The sequence below is a fragment of the Rana temporaria genome, chromosome 10 (assembly GCF_905171775.1).
Source record: "Rana temporaria chromosome 10, aRanTem1.1, whole genome shotgun sequence".
Classification (NCBI taxonomy): domain Eukaryota; kingdom Metazoa; phylum Chordata; class Amphibia; order Anura; family Ranidae; genus Rana; species Rana temporaria.
In genome coordinates, this window is record NC_053498.1 from 104,073,468 (window position 1) to 104,097,749 (window position 24,282).

Consider the following 24,282-nt stretch of genomic DNA (forward strand, 5'->3'; position numbering starts at 1 on the left):
ACCAAAGAAATTCAGCATTTCTACTAACCTGTAATATTCAGTGTTACCAGCTGGGGGCATGAGGGATACAATGTTCCTGGAACTGGCATTTCCTGATTGATCAAGACAGGTTTTTAGCTTGAAGCTGTGACACATTGATATTCCAGACATCTCTTCTCTTCTAAAGCAAAATATTTGCAGAAAAAAAATGAAAAATTGTTCAGCATGCTGGGCATTATCTGTCATTTTAAAGAGTGAACTGACTGTTTAGAAAATGTCAGTCCACTTATTTTTGAACCGCATTCATGTGTATTTGTTGAAAATGAAAAAATAAATAAAATAAAAACAAGTCAGTTCTTAAATCTAAAGTCTGTTCACATGACATAAAAACATGAGTTGGCTCTTATATATTGCTTTATTGAGGGATGGTACAGACTGGTCCTGAGGCTATAGAAGCACCTATGACCTCATGGAAGTCCGACACAGACTGATTGTACTTCCTCCTGATGTTCTATATATAACTGAACAAAGGCAAGATCAATTGTAGGCATGCAAAGTACTAAGGGCCAGATTCACAGAAGAGATACGACGGCGTATCTCCTGATACGCCGTTGTATCTCTGTGATCCGCCCGTCCTAACTATGCGACTGATTCATAGAATCAGTTACGCATAGATAGCCATAAGATCCGACAGGTGTAATTGACTTACACTGTCGGATCTTAAGGATGCAATTCTCCCCCGGCCGCTAGGTGGCGAGGCCATTGCGGTCGGCGTAGAATATGCAAATGACTAGTTACGGCGATCCCCGAACGTCCGCGCTGCCCGTCGATCTAACTTTACGTTGTTTCCGCCGAGTTACGCCGCGTAAAATTAGGGCTGAGCCCTAGGTGTTCTAAGCCATGTTAAGTATGGTCGTCGTTCCCGCGCCGAAATTTAAAAAATCACGTCGTTTGCGTAAGTCGTCCGTGAATGGCGCTGGACGCCATTTACGTTAACGTCTAAACAAATGACGTCCGTGCGACGTCATTTTTTTTTTTTCTCTTTTTTTTTTTTAAAGTGTATTTTTGTGTGTGTACTCGAGAGAGGAGCCGGACTGCAGGAGTTGGGAGTAGGCAGGCCTCCCCCAGAGGCAATCTGCCACCTTTCTCCATGCCCCGGGTGGCAATGGCGGGTGTGTGAGGGGGTCCTCCCACACAACCCGCCCTACCTGCTCCGCTTTGAAGCCCAACGGGGCAGAGGGACTCCCTATAAGGGAGTGAGAGGATTAGCCCGCTCAACCAGCCCCATTAGTCCTTCGCCTCTCTTTTAGAGACCGCGTGGTCAAAGTGTGTGTGTTAACCCAATTTAGAGTGCGTGTGTCGGTGCGGTGGTTTTTTGTGGGAGGGGGGTGGGCGTACTAAGCACAGGCTTACCTCGCATAGCACACCCACAGGGAGCCGGGCTGAGACCACCAAACTCAATTCACATGAAGCCGAGACCGGGATCCGAACCCCTAGCTGCAGAGGTGAATGGCTTGTCAGCGCAGTGCCAATCACGTTGAGCCACCGCAGCTCCCACCCGTGCGACGTCATTTAGCGCAATGCACGTCGGGTAATTTTCCCGACGGAGCATGCGCAGTACGTTCAGAGCGGGAACGCGCCTAGTTTAAATGGTGCCCGCCCCATTTGAATTAGGCGGGCTTGCGCCGGTCGGATTTACGTTACACCGCCGCAAGTTTACAGGTAAGAGTTTTGAGAATCAGGCACTTACGCTGTAAACCTGCGGCGGTGTAACGTAAATGGGATACGTTACCCCGCCGCGGAGTAACCTAATTCTATGTGAATCTGGCCCTAAAAGTGTTGCCTGTGGTAGACTATAGGGGGGTTTCCTGATATAATGGGTGATTCCTTCTTGCCCATGGATGATGTTGGGTCATTTGGTTGAAGAAAGTGTCAAACTTTTCCTGTTTAGTAATCTTTTAAATATTGAATGCAAGACAATTCTCCAGCACCCTTTGCTATCTGATCTGATGAGTAGTAAGAGTGTACACACACACACACACACACAAGGGTGTACATTCTGTATAATAACAGTTGAATATGAAGGTAATCGGCAACCAAACATATGTGTCCAATGTAGTGTCTGGCACATGAGCAATGTCGAAAAATATGGGTCTACTAAGCTGCATGTTAATGGGGTTTTTTAGGAACCTAATTCACAGGCCTCTGCTGTTACAATTCTGATTTGAATATTGTTGATCAGTCAGCAGATGGTGTATCTTCCGGCATTATGGACCAAACAATATGCGGCATATGATAAGTGATTGTTCTTAAATAGATTATTGTCTCTGGGAGAGTGACTGGAATCCAAGTACATTTGTACAGAAGGGAAAAAGCAGTACGAGTACTTGACTGTCATTATTAACTTGGATGTTCATTCATAGACAGAAATACAGATTTTTTATGGGAAGTGAGAAAACCATCTGAGAAAACCATCTCGTTCTTTTAGCCTGCCAGTTTTATTATGGGCGCATTCCAATTGGAATTAAAGGCTAAGTTCACGCAGTACTGAAAATGAATATAGATTATGCTGTAAGCTTACTTACCTCTGTCACCAGCAGGAGGGCTGGGCTGGGGGGCATGTGCTCTCTGGGCCAGTACTAATAAGATACAGTATCCTGGGCTGGTGGTCCTCAGTAGAGATACTTAATTATTCAAACATCAGTCAGAGTGGGATGCGCAGTCAGCGACACATGGTGGGTGTTATATAGCTATCTGGCCCCGTTCAGACATGTGATCACACCGTCTGGCAGAGGGAACTCATCCAGCATCAACTTCCTTTGTGGCTCTAAGATCATATGCCAAGATTGAATGCCAAGAGCTCCAAAGAAAACTGATGATTGAGGATATGAAAAGGTACACTTTATATGGCGCAAAGTAATCTGTTCCTACCATGAAACGGTCACTTGGTTATATCCCCCTCATCCAGACCAAACATTCCCGATTTTCCCTTGAGAACCATTGGTAGAATCTATTGGCTCCCTCTACTCCAAAATGAGTTTTTGAATTTATGAGCCCTCATTATATGCAAAAAACCTAGCGTTCATTACAATTTCCCCCCCAATTCCATCTATTGCTCAATAAACCAAATCCCTAGAACTGAGAGTGCAGTACACCCAGGGCAAAAATACCCCTATCCCATTCCTTTTGGTGAATGCATTGTATGCACCATGTTTGACATCTCCACCAGATAACAATAATGTAAACTTATTATACAAGTTCATTTAATTTAACTTATTTTTTTATTTTTTTAGCTCCTAAACTCCCCTATGCATAGTTAATGGAGGGCCCCAGCAGCTATGACGTTTTGTGGGAAGTCTTGACTTCCATGGAGGATGTTGAGCACCAGGTTTTCTACACTTTGCCATTGGCCAGGTTCATAGGCAGTCTCACTGACCAGGTACAGGAGGTTAGGACTGGAACTTGACCTTCATCAGTGTTGAGATCTATACATACAGTAAGGCCCCTTTCACACTGGGGCAGTATGTGCGGTGGCGGTATAGCGCCGCAATTTTTAGCGGCGCTATACCATCGAAATTGCTGCGGAATTGCGCCGTTATTCGGCTAGCGGCCGTTATTCGGCTGCTAGCTAGCAGTATTAACCCCCGCTAGCGGCCGAAAAAGGGTTAATACCGCCCGCAATGTGCCTCTGCAGAGGCGCATTGCCGGCGGTATAACCACGGTGTCCTATTGTTTTCAATGGGCGGTGAAAGAGCAGTATACACACCGCTCCTCTCACCGCTTCAAAGATGCTGCTTGCAGGAGATTTTTTTTTCTCCCGCCAGCACATCGCCTCGGGCTTTCACATTGAGAATGCTGGGGCAGGAGTATTTCAGGCGTTATTTATGCGCTATTTTTAGCGCTAAAAATGCCTGAAATATGCCTCAGTGTGAAAGGGGCCTAACAGACAACTGTAGGTGCCTGCTTTTAAAACCTGCTGTCAGTTTAATTATTATACAGGATTTAGAAAGTGCCAACAGCTTGTGCAGCACCATACAAAACAAAGGGAAGCAGTACAGTTACAATTCAATTAAAAACAAGAGGGTTCGGAAGGTCCTGCTTGTGAGAGCTTATGATCTAAAAGGTTTACAGGTATGAAAGACTTACTTAAAATGGCCCCATATTTTAAACAGCTGTTTACTGTAATTTGTCCAATTGAACACCAACAGGGGGGTAATGTATCTTTTGTTGGTACCCATCAGCTTTTACAGCTTTTATTTTGTGTAATGTATCCATATACTGTCATTATCTTTGACTTAAAGATCTGCAAATACCAGAGTCTACCAGCAGATGGTACTAAAGCTGTAATCTAGTATTGCATCCCCATAGTCCACAGAAACTAGGGTTGTGTTGGTGCAGAGCAACCTTTTTCAACCAGGGTGCCCAGGTACCCTGGGGTGCCTTGGCAAAATGCCCAAAAAAATTGTATACAAGCCAGCAGGTGTATCAAGCCTGCCTTTTAATTACACAAAGCCATGGGTTTTCATTACACACCATTACGACTTTCTAGACACTGGCATCCTAACAACAAATGACGTCATCAGTTGATAAGGAGGATGTCTGTTGTCTCCACAGCATCCTTATTTGACCCTCCTGTGCTCCTCTCCCTCAGCATTGGGGTCACATTAGCTGACTGATGGAGAGAATTGAAGGAGAAGAGAAACATAGAAATACTAGTTAGTGCCAGTGTGCAAAAGTGTATTTGCTTTAGAAGAATAAATCACCTCTAACGTTGGATGTTGCTGCATTATGTAAAACTATTAGAATGGCTTTATACATTTTAGAATGGGGTGCCAAAGGGTGCCTTGAGTGAAAACACTGGTGTAGAGTACCCCATCAGGTATTATCAGGGGTTGGTAAATTATAAATGAAGAAATCCACATCCAGTCCCTTAGTTATATCTGCCAGCAGGCACTATTTAAGGCTCGGATGTGATGTGGTTTCACTGACATCAGTATGAAAGTGTCAGACAAACTAGTTATTTATTAGTTACTGTAAATACTTGGCACCTGCGATTGCTTTAGTCCTGGTATAGTATAGAGATAGAAGGTTCAGTAGGTACAATAAAAACAAACAAACAAACAATCAAAAAAACACAACAGTCTAATTACGTATATTTCAGATTCTTAAAGTGGAGCTCCACCCTGAAAAAAAAAATTACAGGAAAATGTTGCAAAAAAATAAAATAAAAAATTGAAAAACATATTTTTTTTACTCACCTGAAATACCTGTTGCTATGCGGATGTTCCTAATCTTCCTTATCCGCGATGGGTCTTCTTCCGCATCCTCCTCCTGGTGAATGGGCAGCAATGCCTTCTGGGAACTGTGTGTATCCCAGAGAGCAGCCGCCCATTCACAAAGCGGCGCGAGCCTCGCGCATGCGCAGTAGGAAACGGGCAGTGAAGCCGCAAGCTTCACTGCCTGTTTCCCCTACTGAAGATGTTGGCACCGGGACCTGTAATGATCCGGATAGGCATGGGGGGGGAGGCCATAATCGCAATGAACAATGTTTTAACTGCTTGCCGACCAGCCGCCGTCATTCTATGGCGGCAGGTCGGCTCTCCTGGGTGAGAGCCCGTCATACTACGTCGGCTCTCTTTGCGGCCACTAGGGGCACGTGCGGATGCCCGGCGGGCGCGATTGCCGCCGTGCACCTGCGATTGCTCGTTACAGAGCGGGGAGCGGGAGCTGTGTGTGTAAACACACAGCTCCCGGTCCTGTCAGGGGGGAAAATGCTGATCCTCTGTTCATACAATGTATGAACAGAAGATCAGTGTTTCCCCTAGTGAGGCCACCCCCCCCCCCACAGTAAGAACACACCCAGGGACATACTTAACCCCTTCCCCGCCACCTAGTGTTAACCCCTTCACTGCCAGTGGCATTTTTATAGTAATCCAATGCATTTTTATAGCACTGATCGCTATAAAAATGCTAATGGTCCCAAAAATGTGTCAAAAGTGTCCGAAGTGTCCGCCATAATGTCGCAGTACCGAAAAAAAAATCGCTGATCGCCGGCATTACTAGTAAAAAAAATATATTAATAAAAATGCCATAAAAATACCCCCTATTTTGTAAACGCTATAACTTTTGCGCAAACCAATCAATAAACGCTTATTGCGATTTTTTTTTACGAAAAATATGTAGAAGAATACGTATCGTCCTAAACTGAGGAAAAAAATGTTTTTTTTATATATTTTTGGGGGATATTTATCATAGCAAAAAGTAAAAAATATTCATTTTTTTCAAAATTGTCGCTCTATTTTTGTTTATAGCGCAAAAAATAAAAACCGCAGAGGTGATCAAATACCACCAAAAGAAAGCTCTATTTGTGGGGAAAAAAGGACACCAATTTTGTTTGGGAGCCACGTCACACAACCGCGCAATTGTCAGTTAAAGCGACGCAGTCCCGAATCGCAAAAAGTGCTCTGGTCTTTGGGCAGCAATATGGTCCGGGGGTTAAGTGGTTAACAGCACAAAGACCCCTTTCACACTGTAGACGTGCGCTTGCAGGACATTAGAAAAAGACCTACAAGCAGCATCTTTGGAGCGATTTAGGAGCGGTGTATACACCGCTCCTCCACCGCCCCTGCCCATTGAAATGAATGGGCAGTGCTTTTTGGGCGCATTTAACCCTTTTTTCGGCCGCTGGTGGGGGTTAAAAGCATCTCGCTAGCACCCAAAAAGCGCCGGTAAAACGACTGTAAAGCGGCCCGCTGGCAATGTGAAAGTGGTCTAATGCATTTGTTTTCTGACAGAAGACAATACAAGGCCTGGGAAACAAGGTCAGTTCTTTACACAATATCATCCTCTGTTTGCTAAACTTCACTGTGCAATCAACAAGTGTTTATTCATTAACATCAGTCCTTGTGCACAAGCTTACCATCTAATTTCCACACCACATGTGTACATTTATACACATTGTGAAACCCAATAGCTATTGTCTACTGATAGAGAGAATTTTTCAACTTTTTTCAACGTTTTTACAATAGTGTTTTTTAGCGCTTTTCCGCCTTAGCGTTTTTTAGCATTCTTTTTTTTTTTTTTTTTTTTATATATATATATATCTATATATTTTTATTGGATCAAAAACTTTACAAAACACGCTGGTGAGTGAAGTTTTTGAGCGTTTAGCGACGTTTATCAGCGTTAGAGCATTTTTACAGCTGAAAAAGCGTCTCTCAGAACCCACTAGTTTGTTTTTTTGTTTTTTACTGCTCAAAAACACCACTGCCCAAAACTGTTGATAACAGCCTATGTGCATGGCCACATAGGATAACATGCTGACTGCAGAAAAAAAATTCTACAGCTAAAAACAGCTGCTGTAAAAACGTCAAAAAACGACCAGTGTGCATGAGGCCTAAAAAACGCTAATAAACGCTATTGCAAAAACTTTGAAAAAAGTTGAAAAACTCACTGCAAAGCTACTGGTGTTTTTATAACGTAATTTTAACGTCCAGTGTGTATGAGGCCTTAGGTCTATTGATCAATGTTTTCACCCCAGATTCATAACAGAGTCTTGGGGTGATATTAGGTGAAAGTTGTATAATTATAGAGTGGAAACATTAATAAATATTAGGGTTGTCCCGATACCCATACTAGTATCTGTATCGGGACCGATACCAAGCATTTGCCCGATACTTGTACTGTCAGCGGTGATCAGTGCATGGGGAAGTTACAAGTGCCGCTGTATAGATTTAAAAGTAATTTCTCCGCATCTCTCTCTCCCCCCCCCCCCCAGCTTTCAGCTGCTTTAAAATCAGCGGTGATCGGTGCTTGCAACTCCCCCACACACGATCACCGCTGACTGTCCTGTGTCCTCCTCCAGCCCCCCTCCGTTTTGCTGCAGTCTCCCTCTCTCCATGTCCCCCGCCATGTTTCTCTCTCCCTCCATGTCCCCTGCCGTGTTTCTCTCTCCCTCCATGTCCCCCCGTGTTTCTCTCTCCCTCCGTGTCCCTCGCCATGTTTCTCCCTCCGTCCGTGTATCCCTCCGTGTCCCCCGCCGTGTTTCTCTCTCCCTCCGTGTATCCCTCCGTGTCCTTCGCTGTGTTTCTCTCTCCCTCCGTGTATCCCTCCGTGTATCCCACTGTGTCCCCCGCCGTGTTTCTCTCTCCCTCCGTGTCCCCCCCTTGTTTCTCTCTCCCTCCGTGCTCCTCCTCCACCCCCTGGAACTGTCAGGATGGAGAGCGGGGTAGGAGCCGGTAAATCCGGCTCCTTACTGCTCTGAATGGACAGAGTCAGTGTCTATTCACATAACTGAAACATTGTAAACTGTGATTACAATGTTTCAGTTTATGAATGAAGAGAAGCGGCTGTCTTCACTCCATTCATTTTCAGCTGCTGAGAAAGGGACTGGGGAACATGTGTCCCTAATCCCTTTCTCTGTCTCAAAGGGGAGATGTCAGAGGTATGGTAAGACCCCTGATATCTCACCAAAGCCCCCCAACAGGGCTAAAAAAAAAAAAAAAAAAAAAAAGAATAAAAAAATTATTGTAGAAAATAATAATAAAAAAAAAAGAAAAAACACACTGACACGGTCCACCCCCCCCCCCCCATTAAAAAAAAGAAAGCATTATAAATAAAAAAAAAGCAAAAAAAAAAGCAAAAAAAAAAACATTTAAAACAAATTGTTAAAGATAAAAAAAAAACTACTGACACATGTGCCGCTGTCACATGAAATTAAAAAAAAGTATTGGTATTCGGTATCGGCGAGTACTTGAAAAAAAGTATCGGTACTTGTACTCGGTCTTAAAAAGTTACACATTCCAGGAATAAATATATATATATATATATATATATATATATATATATATATACATACATATATATACCATACCTGGCCAATGTCACTGTTCCAGTGATCTCCACCTTTTTACGGGTCGCATGCTGAACAGCTGCGCCATTCAGATAATGCTTTCCGTATATTGAATAAATGCAAAGCATTCTGAAATCTGATGAGGTGGAGAGGCAAGGCAGTGATGCAACACTCTCCACCTCATCCAATAAGAGAATGCTTTGCATTCATTTCAAGAATGCAAAGCATTCTTTGAACGGTGCCTGGGCTGACCAGTTCATAATGCAGCAGGGCAGCCAGATGCAAGTTGAGATCACTGGAGTTGTGGTGTCTACAACAGTGATTTCCTGCTTCCAGGGGCCATTGGCCAAGTATGGTATATACATAATTACATTGGTAAAAGCTGGACCAATGTAACTATGTAAAAAATATCATATTAATTTTTTTTTATCCGACTGCTTTATGGTAAATAGCATCATTCTAGGATTAAAAGAACATTTACAGAATGCTGGGAAATGTAAGTGATGTGTCAAAAATCATATAAATGCTTCATTACACCTAAATTATCTGATTATGCCAATCTACTCAATTATTAAACAATCTGCATCCCATCAGAGAGATATGTGATCAATTAAATTTAAAGCGGACCTTTAACTTAGGTTTTAAATAGAGTGGTGAGGGGTTAGAACCCCCCGACAGATTGTTATTGTGGACTAAAGCTCACTGTTCGCTCCCATCACAAAGCCTCTCCAACCTCTATAAGGATCCCGACAATAATGTCAGGATCCACCCCGATGTCTAATTGGCAGCTAGCTCAGCCCCTCAGCATACCACTTAGGCCGCGTACACACGGTCGGTCCATCCGATGAGAACGGTCCGAAGGACGGTTCTCATTGGTTAACCGATGAAGCGGACTGATGGTCTGATGTGCCTACACACCATCAGTTAAAAAAAAGATCGAGTCCAATGCGGTGACGTAAAACACAACGACGTGTTGAGAAAAATGAAGTTCAATGCTTCTAAGCATGCGTCGACTTGATTCTGAACATGCGCGGGTTTTTAACCGATGCTTTCGCACACTAACCGTCAGTTTTGACCTATCGGTTCAATTTTAAAGCAAGTTCTCTTTTTTTTGACCAAAGGATAACTGACCGATGGCGCCCATACACGATCGGTTTGGACCGATGAAACTGACCTTCCGTCCGTTTTCATAAATTTTTGACTGACCAGGTATACAAGGCCTGAGAGTCTGAGCCAGCCACCCCCACATCCTCTCCAGTAAGCACTGGGGGAGCAGATTAGAGACTGATGACTGACAGTCACCGCTCCCCTTAAGAGCCCACCAAGAACTGAGCATTCACCAGTCGTGATCGCTTAGTTACTGGGTTTAGAGCCGCTGGGGGGAAAGCTGCAGCATCACACCAATGCTGCAGAATGGAGGTGAGTATGTGTGTTTGTTCTTTTGATTACTTCTCCTTTACCACTTAAGGACTGCCCCTTGTACATGTACAGCGGCAGGGTCGCCCTTTAGCGCAAATCTATGTACCTGTATGTCATTGTTTCTTCCTGCTCTGGGGTGATGGTCGCCAGGACCCGCCAATCATTCAAAGGAGAGGCAGAACAGCGGTCTGCCCATGTAAACAAGGCAGGCCGTTGTTCTGCCAAAGAGGAAAATGGAGATCTTGTGTTTCTGCCAAGCAGAAATACGGATCTCAGTTTTCCTCCAGTGTCAGCATCCCCCACACAGTTAGGCCCCCCTCACACTGGGACGTCTGCGGTAAAGTGCCGCTGTTTTTATTCGGCCACTAGCGGGGCGCTTTTAACCCCTGCCAACGGCCAAAAAAGGGTTAAAACTGCAGCAGCGCTTTGCCGGCGGTATAGCCGCGGTGCCCATTTATTTCAATGGGCAGGAGCGGTGGAGGAGCAGTATACACACCGCTCCTTCACAGCTCCAAAGATGCTAATAGGACTTTTTTACCCTCCTGCTAGCGCACCGCTCCAGTGACAGCAGCGGCTGTTTCAGGGCATATTGCAGGCGCTATTTTTAGCGTTATAGTGCCTGCAAAGCTCCCCAGTGTGAAAGGGGTCTTAGCAAGCATTCCCTAGGAGCACACTTAGCCCTTTGATCGCCCCTGATGTTAACCCATTCCTTGCCAGTGTTATTTATACACTGATAGTGCATTTTTTTAGCACTGATCACTGTATTGGTGTCACAGGTCCCCAGAAAGTGTCACTTATGCCGGGTACACACGAGAGGATTTATCCGCGGATACGGTCCTCCGGACCGTTTCCGCGGATAAATCCTCTGAGGATTTCGATCCGCTGGAGTGTACTCACCATCGGATCGAAATCCGCGCCGAATTCACACCGCGGTGACGTGTCGCGCCGTCGCCGCGATGATGACGCGGCGACGTGCGCGACACTGTCATATAAGGATATCCACGCATGCGTAGAATCATTACGACGCATGCGAGGGATGGGTTCGGACGGATCGATCCGATGAGTCTGTACAGACCACCGGATCGATCCGCTGGAGCCGATTCCAGCGGATACATTTCTTAGCATGCTAAGAAATTTTTATCCGCTGGAAATCGGTCGGCCCGAAATATATCCGCAGATAAATATCCGCTGGATCGTACACACCAGCGGATCTATCCGCTGAAACCGATCCGCGGATCAATTTCAGCGGATCGATCCTCTCGTGTGTACGGGGCCTTAGTGTCATGTTTGTCTGCCGCAATCCAGCTAAAAAAAAAACGTTGATTGCCGCCGTTACCAGATTCTCAAAAGTCTTACGACGGCGCAACGCCATTTGCGTTGTCGTAAGTCCTAATCTGGCCCGGCGTATCTATGCGACTGATTCTTAGAATCAGTTACGCATAGATATCCATTAGATCTGACAGGCGTAAGGCTCTTACGCTGTCAGATCTTAGATGTAATTTTTTTTTCCCGCCGCTAGGTGTCGCCGACGTAGTTTTCACCGTCGTCTATGCAAATTAGCTATTTACGCGAGATTCCCGAACGTACGCGCGGTCGACGCAGTGAATTTACGACGTTTCTGTAGCATTTGCGACGCGTAACGTTGCCCCTGCTATATGAGGGGCAACCAATGTTAAGTACGGCCGTCGTTCCCGCGTCGAAATTCAAAAAAATACGTTGTTTGCGTAAGTCGTCCGCGAATGGCGCTGGACGCCATTTACGTTAACGTCGAAACCAATGACGTCCTTGTGACGTCATTTAGCGCAATGCACGTTGGGAAATTTTAGGGACGGCGCATGCGCAGTACGATCGGCGCGGGAACGCGCCTAAATTTAAATGATCCATGCCCCCTACCTGGATCATTTGAATTAGGCGGGCTTGCGCCGGAGAATTTACGCTACGCCGCCGCAACTTTACAGGCAAGTGCTTTGTGAATCAAGCACTTGCCCGTAAAACTTGTGGCCGCATAGCCCGCACAGTTTTACTCCAATCTACGAGAATCTGACCCAAAAAGACTATACCGATCAATAATTTTGCAGGGCCTTAGCTGACCATATTTTAGCTTTTTCTACTTGGCTTAGAAAATTGAGTACTGTCCGTGATAGTTTTTTTATTTGCACTAACATGTCATTTTTCATGGACGAGCTTTCGGGGTGTGTCCCCCTCTTCAAGGTCTACTTGGCTGCAAATTGTATTTTGCAGAATGGATTTCTGTGTTTCACAAACAGACATTTTGATTGCTTATAACAGATTGGCAAATTTTCACGTGATCACCCAAAAGAAACAACCCATTTATTGTCTACATTGGATACTAAGGCTACTATGACTTCCGTGTCTCTGCTACGTCTCTCTGCTGTATACAGAGAAGTCAGGAATTCTGCTGACCTCCAGGCCATGGGCCACACAATGTTTATTTTGTGTAGTGGTATGTACTAGAGCCTTCCTGCGGAACACATCCTGAACAAATTCGGAACAGCATCATTTATTATACCCCAAAACAATGCAGTATACACTTCATGAAGCTGTCCCTGGGATAAAAATATCAATGGGAGGAACCTCGCTGTGAGTTCCCTTCTATAAAGCATGACAAGGACGTCACCAATGCTATACATAGTAAAAGCAGAACTATGCAAATAAAAACATATGCAAAGAAAAAGCAAAATACAAATAAAAACATGGAAAAGTAAAAAAAAGAAGAAAAGTACTTGCATCAATTTTTGTGGAGTATCATGTGCATTAAAGGGGTTGTAAAGGTAAAAAAAAAATCCTAAATAGCTTCCTTTACCTTAGTGCAGTCCTCCTTCACTTACCTCATCCTTCCATTTTGCTTTTAAATGTCCTTATTTCTTCTGAGAAATCCTCACTTCCTGTTCTTCTGTCTGTAACTCCACACAGTAATGCAAGACTTTCTCCCTGGTGTGGAGTGTCGTGCTCGCCCCCTCCCTTGGACTACAGGAGAGTCAGGATGCCCACTAACACACAGCTCCTTTCTTTTCTGCCACAAAGAGAGTGTCCTGACTCTCCTGTAGTCCAAGGGAGGGGGCAAGCACGACACTCCACCAGGGAGAAAGCCTTGCCTTACTGTGTGGAGTTACAGACAGAAGAACAGGAAGTGAGGAATTCTCAGAAGAAATAAGGACATTTAAAAGCAAAATGGAAGGATGAGGTAAGTGAAGGAGGACTGCACTAAGGTAAAGGAAGCTATTTAGGGGAAAAAAAATTACCTTTACAACCCCTTTAACTCTTGACTGCTCCTACCCCATTTGACTTTCTAAAAAACGAATGCCGCATACACACGACCGTTTTTCATGACGTGAACAATGCCATTTTTTTTAAATGTCATTAAAAACAATCATGTGTGGGCTCCAGAGCATTTTTCTCAACGTGAAAAATGTCCATTAAAAATTTAGAACATGCTCTAAATTTTCGCGTCGTTTTTCACGTTGTCGCTTTTCACGTGGTGAAAAATGATCTTGTGTAGGCTTTAACGACGGGGAAAAGAATACGCATGCTCAGAAGCAAGGTATGAGACGGGAGCATTCGTTCTGGTAAAACTAGCGTTTGTAATGGAGATAGCACATTTGTCACGCTGTAACAGACTGAAAAGCACGAAGACTGAAAAGCGCAAATCGTCTCTCACCAAACTTTTACTAACACAAAATCAGCAAAAGCAGCCCAAAGGGTGGCGCCGTCTGAATGGAACTTCCTCTTTATAGTGCCGTCGTACGTGTTGTACGTCACCGCGCTTTGCTCCAGCATTTTTTTTTTACAATCGTGTGTATGCAAGACAGGCTTGACAGGAATCACGTAAAGAAAAACTTAGGCCTAGATTCACGTACCCCGGCGTAAGTGTGGGCGGGCGTAGCGTATCGTATTTACGCTACGCCGCCACAACTTAGAGAGGCAAGTGCTGTATTCACAAAGCACTTGCGTCCTAAGTTACGGCGGCGTAGCGTAAATGTGTCGGCGTAAGCGCGTCTAATTCAAATAGGGAAGAGGTGGGCGTGTTTTATGCAAATAAAGCATGACCCCACGTAAATGACATTTTGAACGTACGGCGCATGCGCCGTCCGTGGATGTATCCCAGTGCGCATGCGTTGGATAGAATGCCTAAGATACGTCGAACACTGCCTAGGACGTGAACGTAACTTGCGCACAGCCCTATTCGCGTACGACTTACGCAAACAACGTAAAAAGATACGCTTGTTCCGACGTCCTTTGCATGGGCTACGCCACCTAGAGACCTGCTTTATCTTTACGCCAGCGTATGTCTTACGTAAACGGCATAACTAATTGCGACGGGCGTACGTACGTTCGTGAATCGGCGTATCTTGCTCATTTGCATATTCGACGCGGAAAACAACGGAAGCGCCACCTAGCGGCCAGCGTAAATATGCACCCTAAGATACGACGGCGTAGGAGACTTACGCCGATCGTATCTTAGCCAAATTTAAGCGTATCTGGTTTCCAGAATACGCTTAAATATACAACGGCGCAGATTCGGACTTACGACAGCGTATCTACTGATACGCCGACGTAAGTCTCTGAGAATCTGGCCCTTCGTTTTTTTATAGGACATGAAAAACGGTCGTGTGTACGTGGCATTACAGATGAGGTCTGGGAGCTTCAAGTGACCCTGTCACCAAAATACTATTCTATATACAGTCGTTACTTGAAAAGAAGAATATAAATACTTACGACTACTGCTGCAGCGCCATCAAACGCTAATCTGTTACTAAGGAATCGTTCACCAAATCTTTTCTGAAACAACACATCTGGGAATGTCGATCTCATGTGCCCCCTGCAGTGCCAATGGTTCCTCCCAACAATGTCTGCGTCACTACAGTAAGAAAGGGTTACTTTATCACAAGATTCGTTTTTTAGGAAGAAGCCATTTTAGTTTCTCTATATGAGGCCTGACCTTGCCTTTTGTTGAATTTTGGAGGTTATTAAAATAGCCATCTATACTAAATACTGGGATGGCTATTGTATTCTAACAGCCTGTACCCACAGCTTTCTGAAGAGCCCAACATTGCCTCCATCTTTTTGAATGCATCACGGTTCAGCCAACTATTTCCCACCCAGCTCCTTCTACAAAAGTAGAGTGAACAGAAAGTTGGAGCTGGACATACACTGCTGGCATTTTGGCCTTTTCAGAGGAATCGGCTAAAATTCTAGCAGCCGGTGGCCTTTCCAGTTCAACATAATTTGGTTACCAAGTTGACCTTTGGTAAAGAAGCCGGTGCATTGCCATGAAATGAGATTTGCCATGTAATGAGATGGTCCGCCTCCATCTCATCCTATTGGCTCACTCATGTCACGTGACAAAACATCAGTCACAGCTAGGCTATCATAGGGAGAGGATCTCCTCTCCCTGTGATAGCCCGATAGCACTGTCAGCAGCGTGCCTCCCGCCAGCGCTAAGTACACCCCGCGCCCGCAGCTCTACTCCCCGTCCCCCGTTAAGGCTCAGGGAACGGGGCGAGTCTACGCTATTAGCGTAGACCTAGCGTTGGCTACGTTAGTTCACGTGACATGAGTGAGCCAATAGGATGAGATGGAGGCGGACCATCTCATTCCATGGCAAATCTCATTTCATGGCTAATAGCGTAGACTCGCCCCGTTCCCTGAGCCTTAACGGGGGACGGGGAGTAGAGCTGCGGGCGCGGGGTGTACTTAATCGGGGAGTAGAGCTGCGGGTGCGGGGTGTACTTAAACGGGGGAGTAGAGCTGCGGGCGCAGGGTGTACTTAACCGGGGAGTAGAGCTGCGGGCGCGGGGTGCGGGGGACGGGGAGTAGAGCTGCTGGCGCGGGGTGTACTTAATCGGGGAGTAGAGCTGCGGGTGCGGGGTGTACTTAAACGGGGGAGTAGAGCTGCGGGCGCAGGGTGTACTTAATCGGGGAGTAGAGCTGCGGGCGCGGGGTGCGGGGGACGGGGAGTAGAGCTGCGGGCGCGGGGTGTACTTAATCGGGGAGTAGAGCTGCGGGCGCGGGGTGCGGGGGACGGGGAGTAGAGCTGCGGGCGCTGGGTGTACTTAATCGGAAGTACAGCTGCGGGCGCGGGGTGTACTTAGCGCTGGCGGGAGGCACGCTGCTGACAGTGCTATCGGGATATCACAGGGAGAGGAGATCCTCTCCCTATGATAGCCTAGCTGTGACTGATGTTTTGTCACGTGACATGAGTGAGCCAATAGGATGAGATGGAGGCGGACCATCTCATTCCATGGCAAATCTCATTTCATGGCAATGCACCGGGCTAAGAATTTATGGCAGAACAGTACCTACAGCCAATCCACTGCAGGCATTGTTCACTGACAGTCGGCGCGAGTAGCTGTTAGAATACAGTAGCCCGGTAAGGGGAATTATCCATCCATTCTGCTTCTGTAGATGGAGGAATTTACCTGTAATGCCACGTACACACGATCGGAATTTCCGATGAAAAAAGTCAGACGGAATTTTTTCATCGGATATTCTGACTTTTTTCTGTCGGGGTTTAGAAGTAGAACATGTGTGGAACTCCGACGGAGAAAAAAACACGCATGCTCAGAATCGACGCATGCTCGGAAGCATTGAACTTCATTTTTCTCGTCTCGTCATTGTGTTTTATGTCACCGCGTTTTGGACGGTTGGAATTTTGCTTGACAATGTGTATGCAAGACAGCTTGAATGGAATTCCGACGAAAAATTCCATCGGATTTTATCCCATCGGAAATTTCGATTGTGTGTACAGGGCATTAGATGTCCTTCATTCCGCACCCATGACGCACTGATCACGATTGCAATGCTCTGCAGGCTTTAACTGCATTCTGACCAGCCGCTGTCATTATAGCGCGGCAGGTTGGCACGGCTGCGCGAACCGTTGTAGGTGTAACGACGCCGGAGCCGATACGCGTGACCAACGGCCGCGATGTCCGCCGACCACCCGCGGTCTTTTCACAAAGAGCCAGAATGGGGATCTGTGTATGTAAACAAAACAGATCCACGTTCTGACAGGGGAGTAGAGAGAGAGATCTGCTGTTCCTAGTGATCAGGAACAGCGATCTCTCTCCTCCTCCAGTCACTACACTGCCCCCACAGTTAGAAACACCTCCCTGGGGAACACTTAACCCCTTGATCGTCCCCTAGTGATAACCCCTTCTCTGCCAGTGTCATTTATACAGTAAACAGTGACTATTATTAGCTCTGATCGCTGTATAAATGTCACTGGTCCAAAAAAAGTGTCTAGGGGCCAGATTGACAGTCATTTACCCTGGCGCAGCGTATCAGAGATACGCTACGCCGCCGTATCTTACCTGGCGGAATTTCGAATCCAGGAAGATTTTGCGCCATAAGTTAAGGCGGTGTAGTGTATTTCTCAGCGCGTATTTCAACTTGGGCGGGTAGGGAGCGTGATTCATTTAATGAAGCGCGTTCCCGCGCCGATTGAAATGCGCATGCTCCGCTTTGAAATTTCCCGCCGTGCTTTGCGCGAAATGACGTCGCACCAACGTCATTTTTTGAACGTAGACGTGAGTTACGTCCTTTTCTATTCACGGACGACTTACGCAAAAAAAAAAAAATTCAAAATTCGATGCGGGAACGACGGCCATACTTTAACATGGCAGGTCTATCTATACGCCACGAAATAGCAGCTTTAACTATACGTCGGGAAAAGCCGACTAACGACGACGTAAGAGAATGCGACGGCCGTGCGCACCTTCGTGGATCGCCGGAAAAAGCTAATTAGCATACCCGACGCGGAAAATGACGCGAACTCCACCCAGCGGACGCCGAAGTATTGCACCTACGATCTGAAGGCGTACGAAGCCGTACGCCTGTCGGATCGAAGCCAGAAGCCGTCGTATCTTGGTTTGAGGATTCAAACTAAAGATACGACGCGGCAAATTTGAAAGTACGCCGGTGTATCAGTAGATACGCCGGCGTACTCTTATTGTGGATCTGGCCCAAAATGTTTTTTTCAAAATTGTCACTCTTTTTTTGTTTATAGCACAAAAAAAAAAAAACGCATAGGTGATCAAATACCACCAAAAGAAAGCTCTATTTGTGGGAAAAAAGGACATACATTTTGTTTGGGAACAACGTTGCATTACAGTGCAATTGTCAGTTAAAGCGGCGCAGTGTCGTATCGCAAAAAATGGCCTGGTCATTAAGGGGGCAAATCCTTCCGGTCCTTAAGTGGTTAAAACAAGAATGTAATAAATGCATATTTTTGTATTACTAATGTGGGTGTGTGTTAAGCTTCATACACACAATCGAATTTTCCGACAAAAAATATGTGATGGCAGGGTTTGTCTGAATTCGGCCCTGAAACTGAGGCAAATACGCACAGCGTTTCTGTGCAGTGCGTTCCGCAGCCGCGCCAGAGACATGTGAACCGACTCCATAGAGAGGAAAGATAGACAGCAACATAACACATGACAAGTGTCAAATGTCTCCCTTTCTACATTTTACAATAACCGGCAAGTATGTTTACATGCGACCAGCTGTGATTGGCTCTTTACCGCGATCTGTGATAAGCTGTGTCCAAAGGACACAGTGGTCACAGGGTGCACAGGAGGCGCAGTTCTTGAAGGAAGTCCTCCTAGAACCGAAGAGCTGCGCTGTAGCCATCTTTCAGCTATAGTGCAGGCGGTAAGGTGTTAAAGTGTATTTTTTCCAAACAGAATTGCATTAGCAAAAACTGCTATGCAAATACTGTGACATAAAAAATTGCAACACCCACCATTTTATTCTTTAGGGGTCTCTGCTTAAAGCGGAGGTTCACCCAAAAAAACAACTATGTACCATCCCATCCAGCATACTAGTGTCAGCTACAGTATGCCTCTTTTTTGCGCTGTACTTACAGTTTAATCCTTCGGTTTCTTTTCAGACTCCCGCGGGGAGTAGGCATTCCTATGAAGAGGGGAACATGATTGACGTCCGGCTATGGTGCGTCACGCGTTCCGAAAATAGCCGGAGTAGGACTCGGCTCTTCACGGCGCTATACGGCGCCTGCGCACAGACTAGGAGCTGACTGCGCAGGCGCCGTATATATCTGAGTCCTATTTTGGCTATTTTCGGAATGCGTGAAGCGCCATAGCCGGACGTCAATCATGTTCCCCTCTTCATAGGAACGTCTATTCCCCCTGCCGGAGTCTGAAACGAAACTGGACGATTAAACGGTAAGTACAGCGCAAAAAAAATAAAAAAAGGCATACTGTAGCTGACGCTAGTATGCTGGATGGGATGGTAGATAAAGAAAACATTTTTTTTAGGGTGAACCCCCGCTTTAAAGAAGAACTCCAGTTTTTCACACAATTTACATTGGGGTAGATTCACTAAAAATGTTGCACTGTGCATGGTAGCAGCCAATCAGCTTCTAACTTCAGCTTGTTCAGTTAAGCTTTGACAATAAAACCTGGAAGCTAATTGGATTCTATGCAGAGTTGCACCAAAGTTTGCACTCTCCAGTTTTAGTAAATAACCCCCTATGTGCCTTTCTTACCTGTGAGGCCGCTGGATGTTCAGTATAAATTGTATGCAGCTGCAGCTACATACCGCACTGTGTGCCGGGGGCGAGCCGAAACTTCCTTTCTTATACCCAGAACACAGAAGAGTCTACAGCAGCAGCGTTCAGTGGGGATGATGCATTCTATCAATGAATACAAAGGTGTGACATCATTAGCCTGTATGCACTGGTTGATGATGTCACAAGGGGGCGGTGCCACCAGGTGAGGTCGTCTGGTGGCCCTGGCCCTTAGCTATTTAAGAAATGTCAGGCGACAGAGCAAGTATCTGAGTGGGAGCATTCGGAATAAGCGGAAATTGTTTTTTTTTTTCAGGTTGGCAGTGCGGCGGGCATCATGTTTGATGATGGATCTACACAGGTGGACATTTTTTTTTACTATTTTTAATATAGGCATTGTCAAAAACTGTTTGTTTATTTTTGACACTTTTTTGAGCGAATGGGGGGGGGGGCGAGGGATCTGGGGGTCCCCTTGTTAAAGAGGGCTTCCAGATTCCGATAAGCCCTCTGTGCCCAGACCCCCACAACCACTGCCCAGAGTTGTGGGGAAGAGGCCCTTGTCTAAATCAATATGGCACCTTCTGCCCCAAAGCACCCCCTCACATCCCATGTTGAGGGCATGTGGCCTGGTATGGTTCAGGATGGGGTTGCTTGTTTGCCCTTTCTTGACCTGCTCGGTTAAGGGTCTGGTATGGATTTTGGGAGGGACAAGCGGCCCTGGCTTCCTGACTCGCTCCGTAAAGAGGAAGTAAACTTCCTCTGCAGATATATACCTACCTATAATAAGAGGTAGAGGGGCGTTTTTAATGCCTGTGTGAACCTGGAGTTCTTCTTTAAAAATATATATAATATTTGGGGGTTCTGAGTAATTTTCTAGGAAAAAATAAATACAGATTGCTACAGGTAGGAGAGGTGTCAGAATAAGCCTGGGGGTTGGGGGTCGTGTGATTGGTGGGGGGTCGTGTGATTGGTGGATGTGTGATTGGTGGGGGAGTTCTGTGATTGGTGAACAGTTGTGTGATTGGTGGAGGGGTCATGTGATTGGTGTGGGGTCGTGTGATTGGTGGATGTGTGATTGGTGGGGGAGTTCTGTGATTGGTGAACAGTCGTGTGATTGGTGGAGGGGTCATGTGATTGGTGGGGGGTCGTGTGATTGGTGGGGGAGTTCTGTGATTGGTGAACAGTTGTGTGATTGGTGGAGGGGTCATGTGATTGGTGGGGGGTCGTGTGATTGGTGGATGTGTTCTGGGAGTTCTGTGATTCTGGGAGATGTGGTGGGGGAGTTCTGTGATTGGTGAACAGTCGTGTGATTGGTGGAGGGGTCATGTGATTGGTGGGGGGTCGTGTGATTGGTGGATGTGTGATTGGTGGGGGAGTCCTGTGATTGGTGAACAGTTGTGTGATTGGTGGAGGGGTCATGTGATTGGTGTGGGGTCGTGTGATTGGAGGGGTCCTGTGATTGGTGTCACCTTAGTACAGGCGAACGGTGAACAGGCGATTGGTGAACGGTCGTCTGATTGGTGGAGGGGTCATGTGATTGTTGGATGTGTGATTGGTGGATGTGTGATTGGTGGAGGGGTCATGTGATTGGTGGGGGGTCGTGTGATTGGTGGAGGGGTCATGTGATTGGTGGGGGGTCGTGTGATTGGTGGATGTGTGATTGGTGGGGGAGTTCTGTGATTGGTGAACGGTCGTCTGATTGGTGGAGGGGTCATGTGATTGGCAGAAGATCGTGTGATTGGTGAAGAATCTGATTGGAGGGGTGCTGTGATTGGTGTCACCTTAGTACAGGCCAGGAGTAGCCAGGCACTCAGTATTTCCCTGTCAGTGTCCTTATCTCCTTCCTCCCCGTCCTTCTCTGTGACAAAGGCGACTAATAATCCCTCTGCCACAACAAGAGTCCTCCAGAGGGGTCAGAAAGTCACAGCTGACAACCATTACCTGCCCCCTCCTCCTCCTCCCTGTAAACTTGCCCGCCCGCGCCTGTCTCCCTCCCCCACCGGCGCACTAACCATCATCTTTTTCACTCGGGTTTCTACAGACAAGTTTTTTTCCGCTTTGCAGCAGGAAAAAAAAAAAAAGAAAGAAGAAGCCGGCGGGGAGGGGCGGCTGTTCCTGGAAGAGCCAGCCTGGGGAGTTGGTCACATTCTTGGCTGGGATTCAATGACTGAGGCAGACACCAACAAACAGAAGAGAGAGAGAGAGAGAAAAGGGGGTGGAGAAGGGAGGAGGAGGCTGGAGCGCTCAGGCACACACAGAGTATTAGCTAAGCACTCTGAATTGGAGAGCCAGGCTGTGTGCACATTGGGGGGAGCCGCTGTGACAGGACGACGAGACACTCCTGAGAGGAACACTAGTGACTGTCCTATCACACGAGGAACTTTATTTTGTATCTATCCGAGGACTTCCTATTCTTATCCTATCACAGAGCGGAGCGACTTCCTCCCACTGTATCCTAGAGCGGCGCGAGGACTTCCCATTCCGTCCTATCGCAGAGCGGAGGAACTTTATTGTATCCATCCTAGAGCGGCGCGAGGACTTCCCGTCCTATCCTATCAGAGAGAGGGAGAGCGCGGAGGAACTTCCCCGGCTGTGTCGGAGGAACTTTATTGTATCGGTGGTAGAGCGTGTGGAGGACTTGCCCCGTGTGTGTGGACACATACCATAGAGAGCGGAGGAACCTCCTCCTCCCCCCCTCCTATGGGCAGAGGGTCGCGGCGGGGCACGTGCCGCGGGGACTGTCCGGCCATGGAGCGCCTGTGAAGTTGTCGTCATTGGCCCCGGCTTGTGACTAGAGTTGGTGTCCCGCGCCTGTCTGCCTCCCTTCCTTCTTCTTTCCCTCCCTCATCTATTCCTCCCTTCCCCCCTTCGATGATGGAGGCTGTGAGCCGGAGCTTCCAGCCCCATCCCGGTCTGCAGAAGACCCTGGAGCAGTTCCACCTGAGCTCTATGAGCTCCCTGGGCGGCCCGGCCGCCTTCTCCGCCCGCTGGGCTCAGGACATGTATAAGAAGGAGAGCGGTAAGGAGCCGCCCGAGCCCATCCTCCACCTCCCTTCGGTCCAGCCGCCTCCGGTCATCCCCGGGGGGCCGCTCTTCATGCCGTCCGACCGCTCGACGGAGCGCTGCGAGACCATCCTGGAGGGGGAGACCATCTCGTGCTTCGTGGTCGGCGGGGAGAAGCGCCTGTGCCTCCCGCAGATCCTCAACTCGGTGCTCCGGGACTTCAGCCTGCAGCAGATCAACTCGGTGTGCGACGAGCTGCACGTCTACTGCTCCCGGTGTACGGCCGACCAGCTGGAGATCCTGAAAGTCATGGGGATCCTTCCGTTCTCCGCTCCTTCGTGCGGCCTCATCACCAAGACCGACGCCGAGAGACTCTGCAACGCCCTTCTGTACGGGGGAAGCTACCCTCCGCGCTGCAAGAAGGACTTCCCACCGGGCTCGGCCGGCCTGGAGCTCGAGGTCACCGAGAGGAGCTTCCGTGTGTACCATGAGTGCTTCGGCAAGTGTAAAGGCCTCTTCATCCCGGAGCTGTACGCCAACCCCAGCGCCCCCTGTATCCAGTGCCTGGACTGCCGCCTGCTCTACCCCCCGCACAAGTTCGTCGTGCACTCGCACAAGGCGCTGGAGAACCGGACGTGCCACTGGGGCTTCGACTCGGCCAACTGGAGGGCCTACATCCTCCTGGCCCCGGATTATAGCGGGGAAGACGAGCAGAGCCGGCTGGGCAGGCTGCTGGACGAGATGAAGGACAAGTTCGACTACAGCAACAAGTACAAGAGGAAAACTTCACGGGTGAGGAGGGGTTAATGGGCTCCCCCGAGGGGGTCATCGCTTCTTGGCAGCTAAGGGGTTATTCGGCTGTGGTGCTTGGGGGGCCATTGCTTTAAGGTTTTTGTTTAGGGCAGCTAAGGGGTTAACAGTGTTTTTTTGACAGCTGGGGGCCCTGAGTGTTTCAAGCTGGCGGCATCAGTCAGCTCCAGTTATTGGCAGCTAAGGGGGTTATTTTTGGCAGTAAACGGGTGGCTGTTCCCTCTTTTTTGGCATTTTAGAGGTTAATCGGCTCAAGATGTTTTTGACACCTCGGGGGGTTAATCCGCTTGATTGTTTTTTTTTTGGCAGCTAAAGAGTTTGCCATCTTAAGTTGGCAGCTCAGGGCTCTGCTCTAGTTATTGGCAGCTCAGGGGTTACTCTGCTCTAGTTATTGGCAGCTCGGGGGTTACTCCGCTCTAGTTATTGGCAGCTCGGGGGTTACTCGGCTCTAGTTATTGGCAGCTCAGGGGTTACTCGGCTCTAGTTATTGGCAGCTCAGGGGTTACTCCGCTCTAGTTATTGGCAGCTCGGGGGTTACTCCGCTCTAGTTATTGGCAGCTCAGGGGTTACTCTGCTATAGTTATTGGCAGCTCAGGGGTTACTCTGCTCTAGTTATTGGCAGCTCGGGGGTTACTCGGCTCTAGTTATTGGCAGCTCGAGGGTTAATCCGCTCTAG

The 24,282-nt window shown here is 47.3% G+C and overlaps 1 protein-coding gene across 2 annotated transcripts in view; it reads left to right on the plus strand.

Moving 5' to 3' along the window:
• The first annotated feature begins 21,734 nt into the window (after positions 1 to 21,734).
• Positions 21,735 to 24,282, plus strand: part of SKI (SKI proto-oncogene) — a 125,181-nt gene continuing 122,633 nt past the window's right edge. Inside the window, exon 1 of one of the 2 annotated variants that reach the window (XM_040325900.1) lies at positions 21,735 to 23,588. In XM_040325900.1, coding sequence (XP_040181834.1) covers positions 22,665 to 23,588 — 924 coding nt within the window. In that variant the 5' untranslated portion in view covers positions 21,735 to 22,664. The remainder of the gene's footprint in view (positions 23,589 to 24,282) is intronic. The other variant, XM_040325901.1, reaches the window with a different exon arrangement.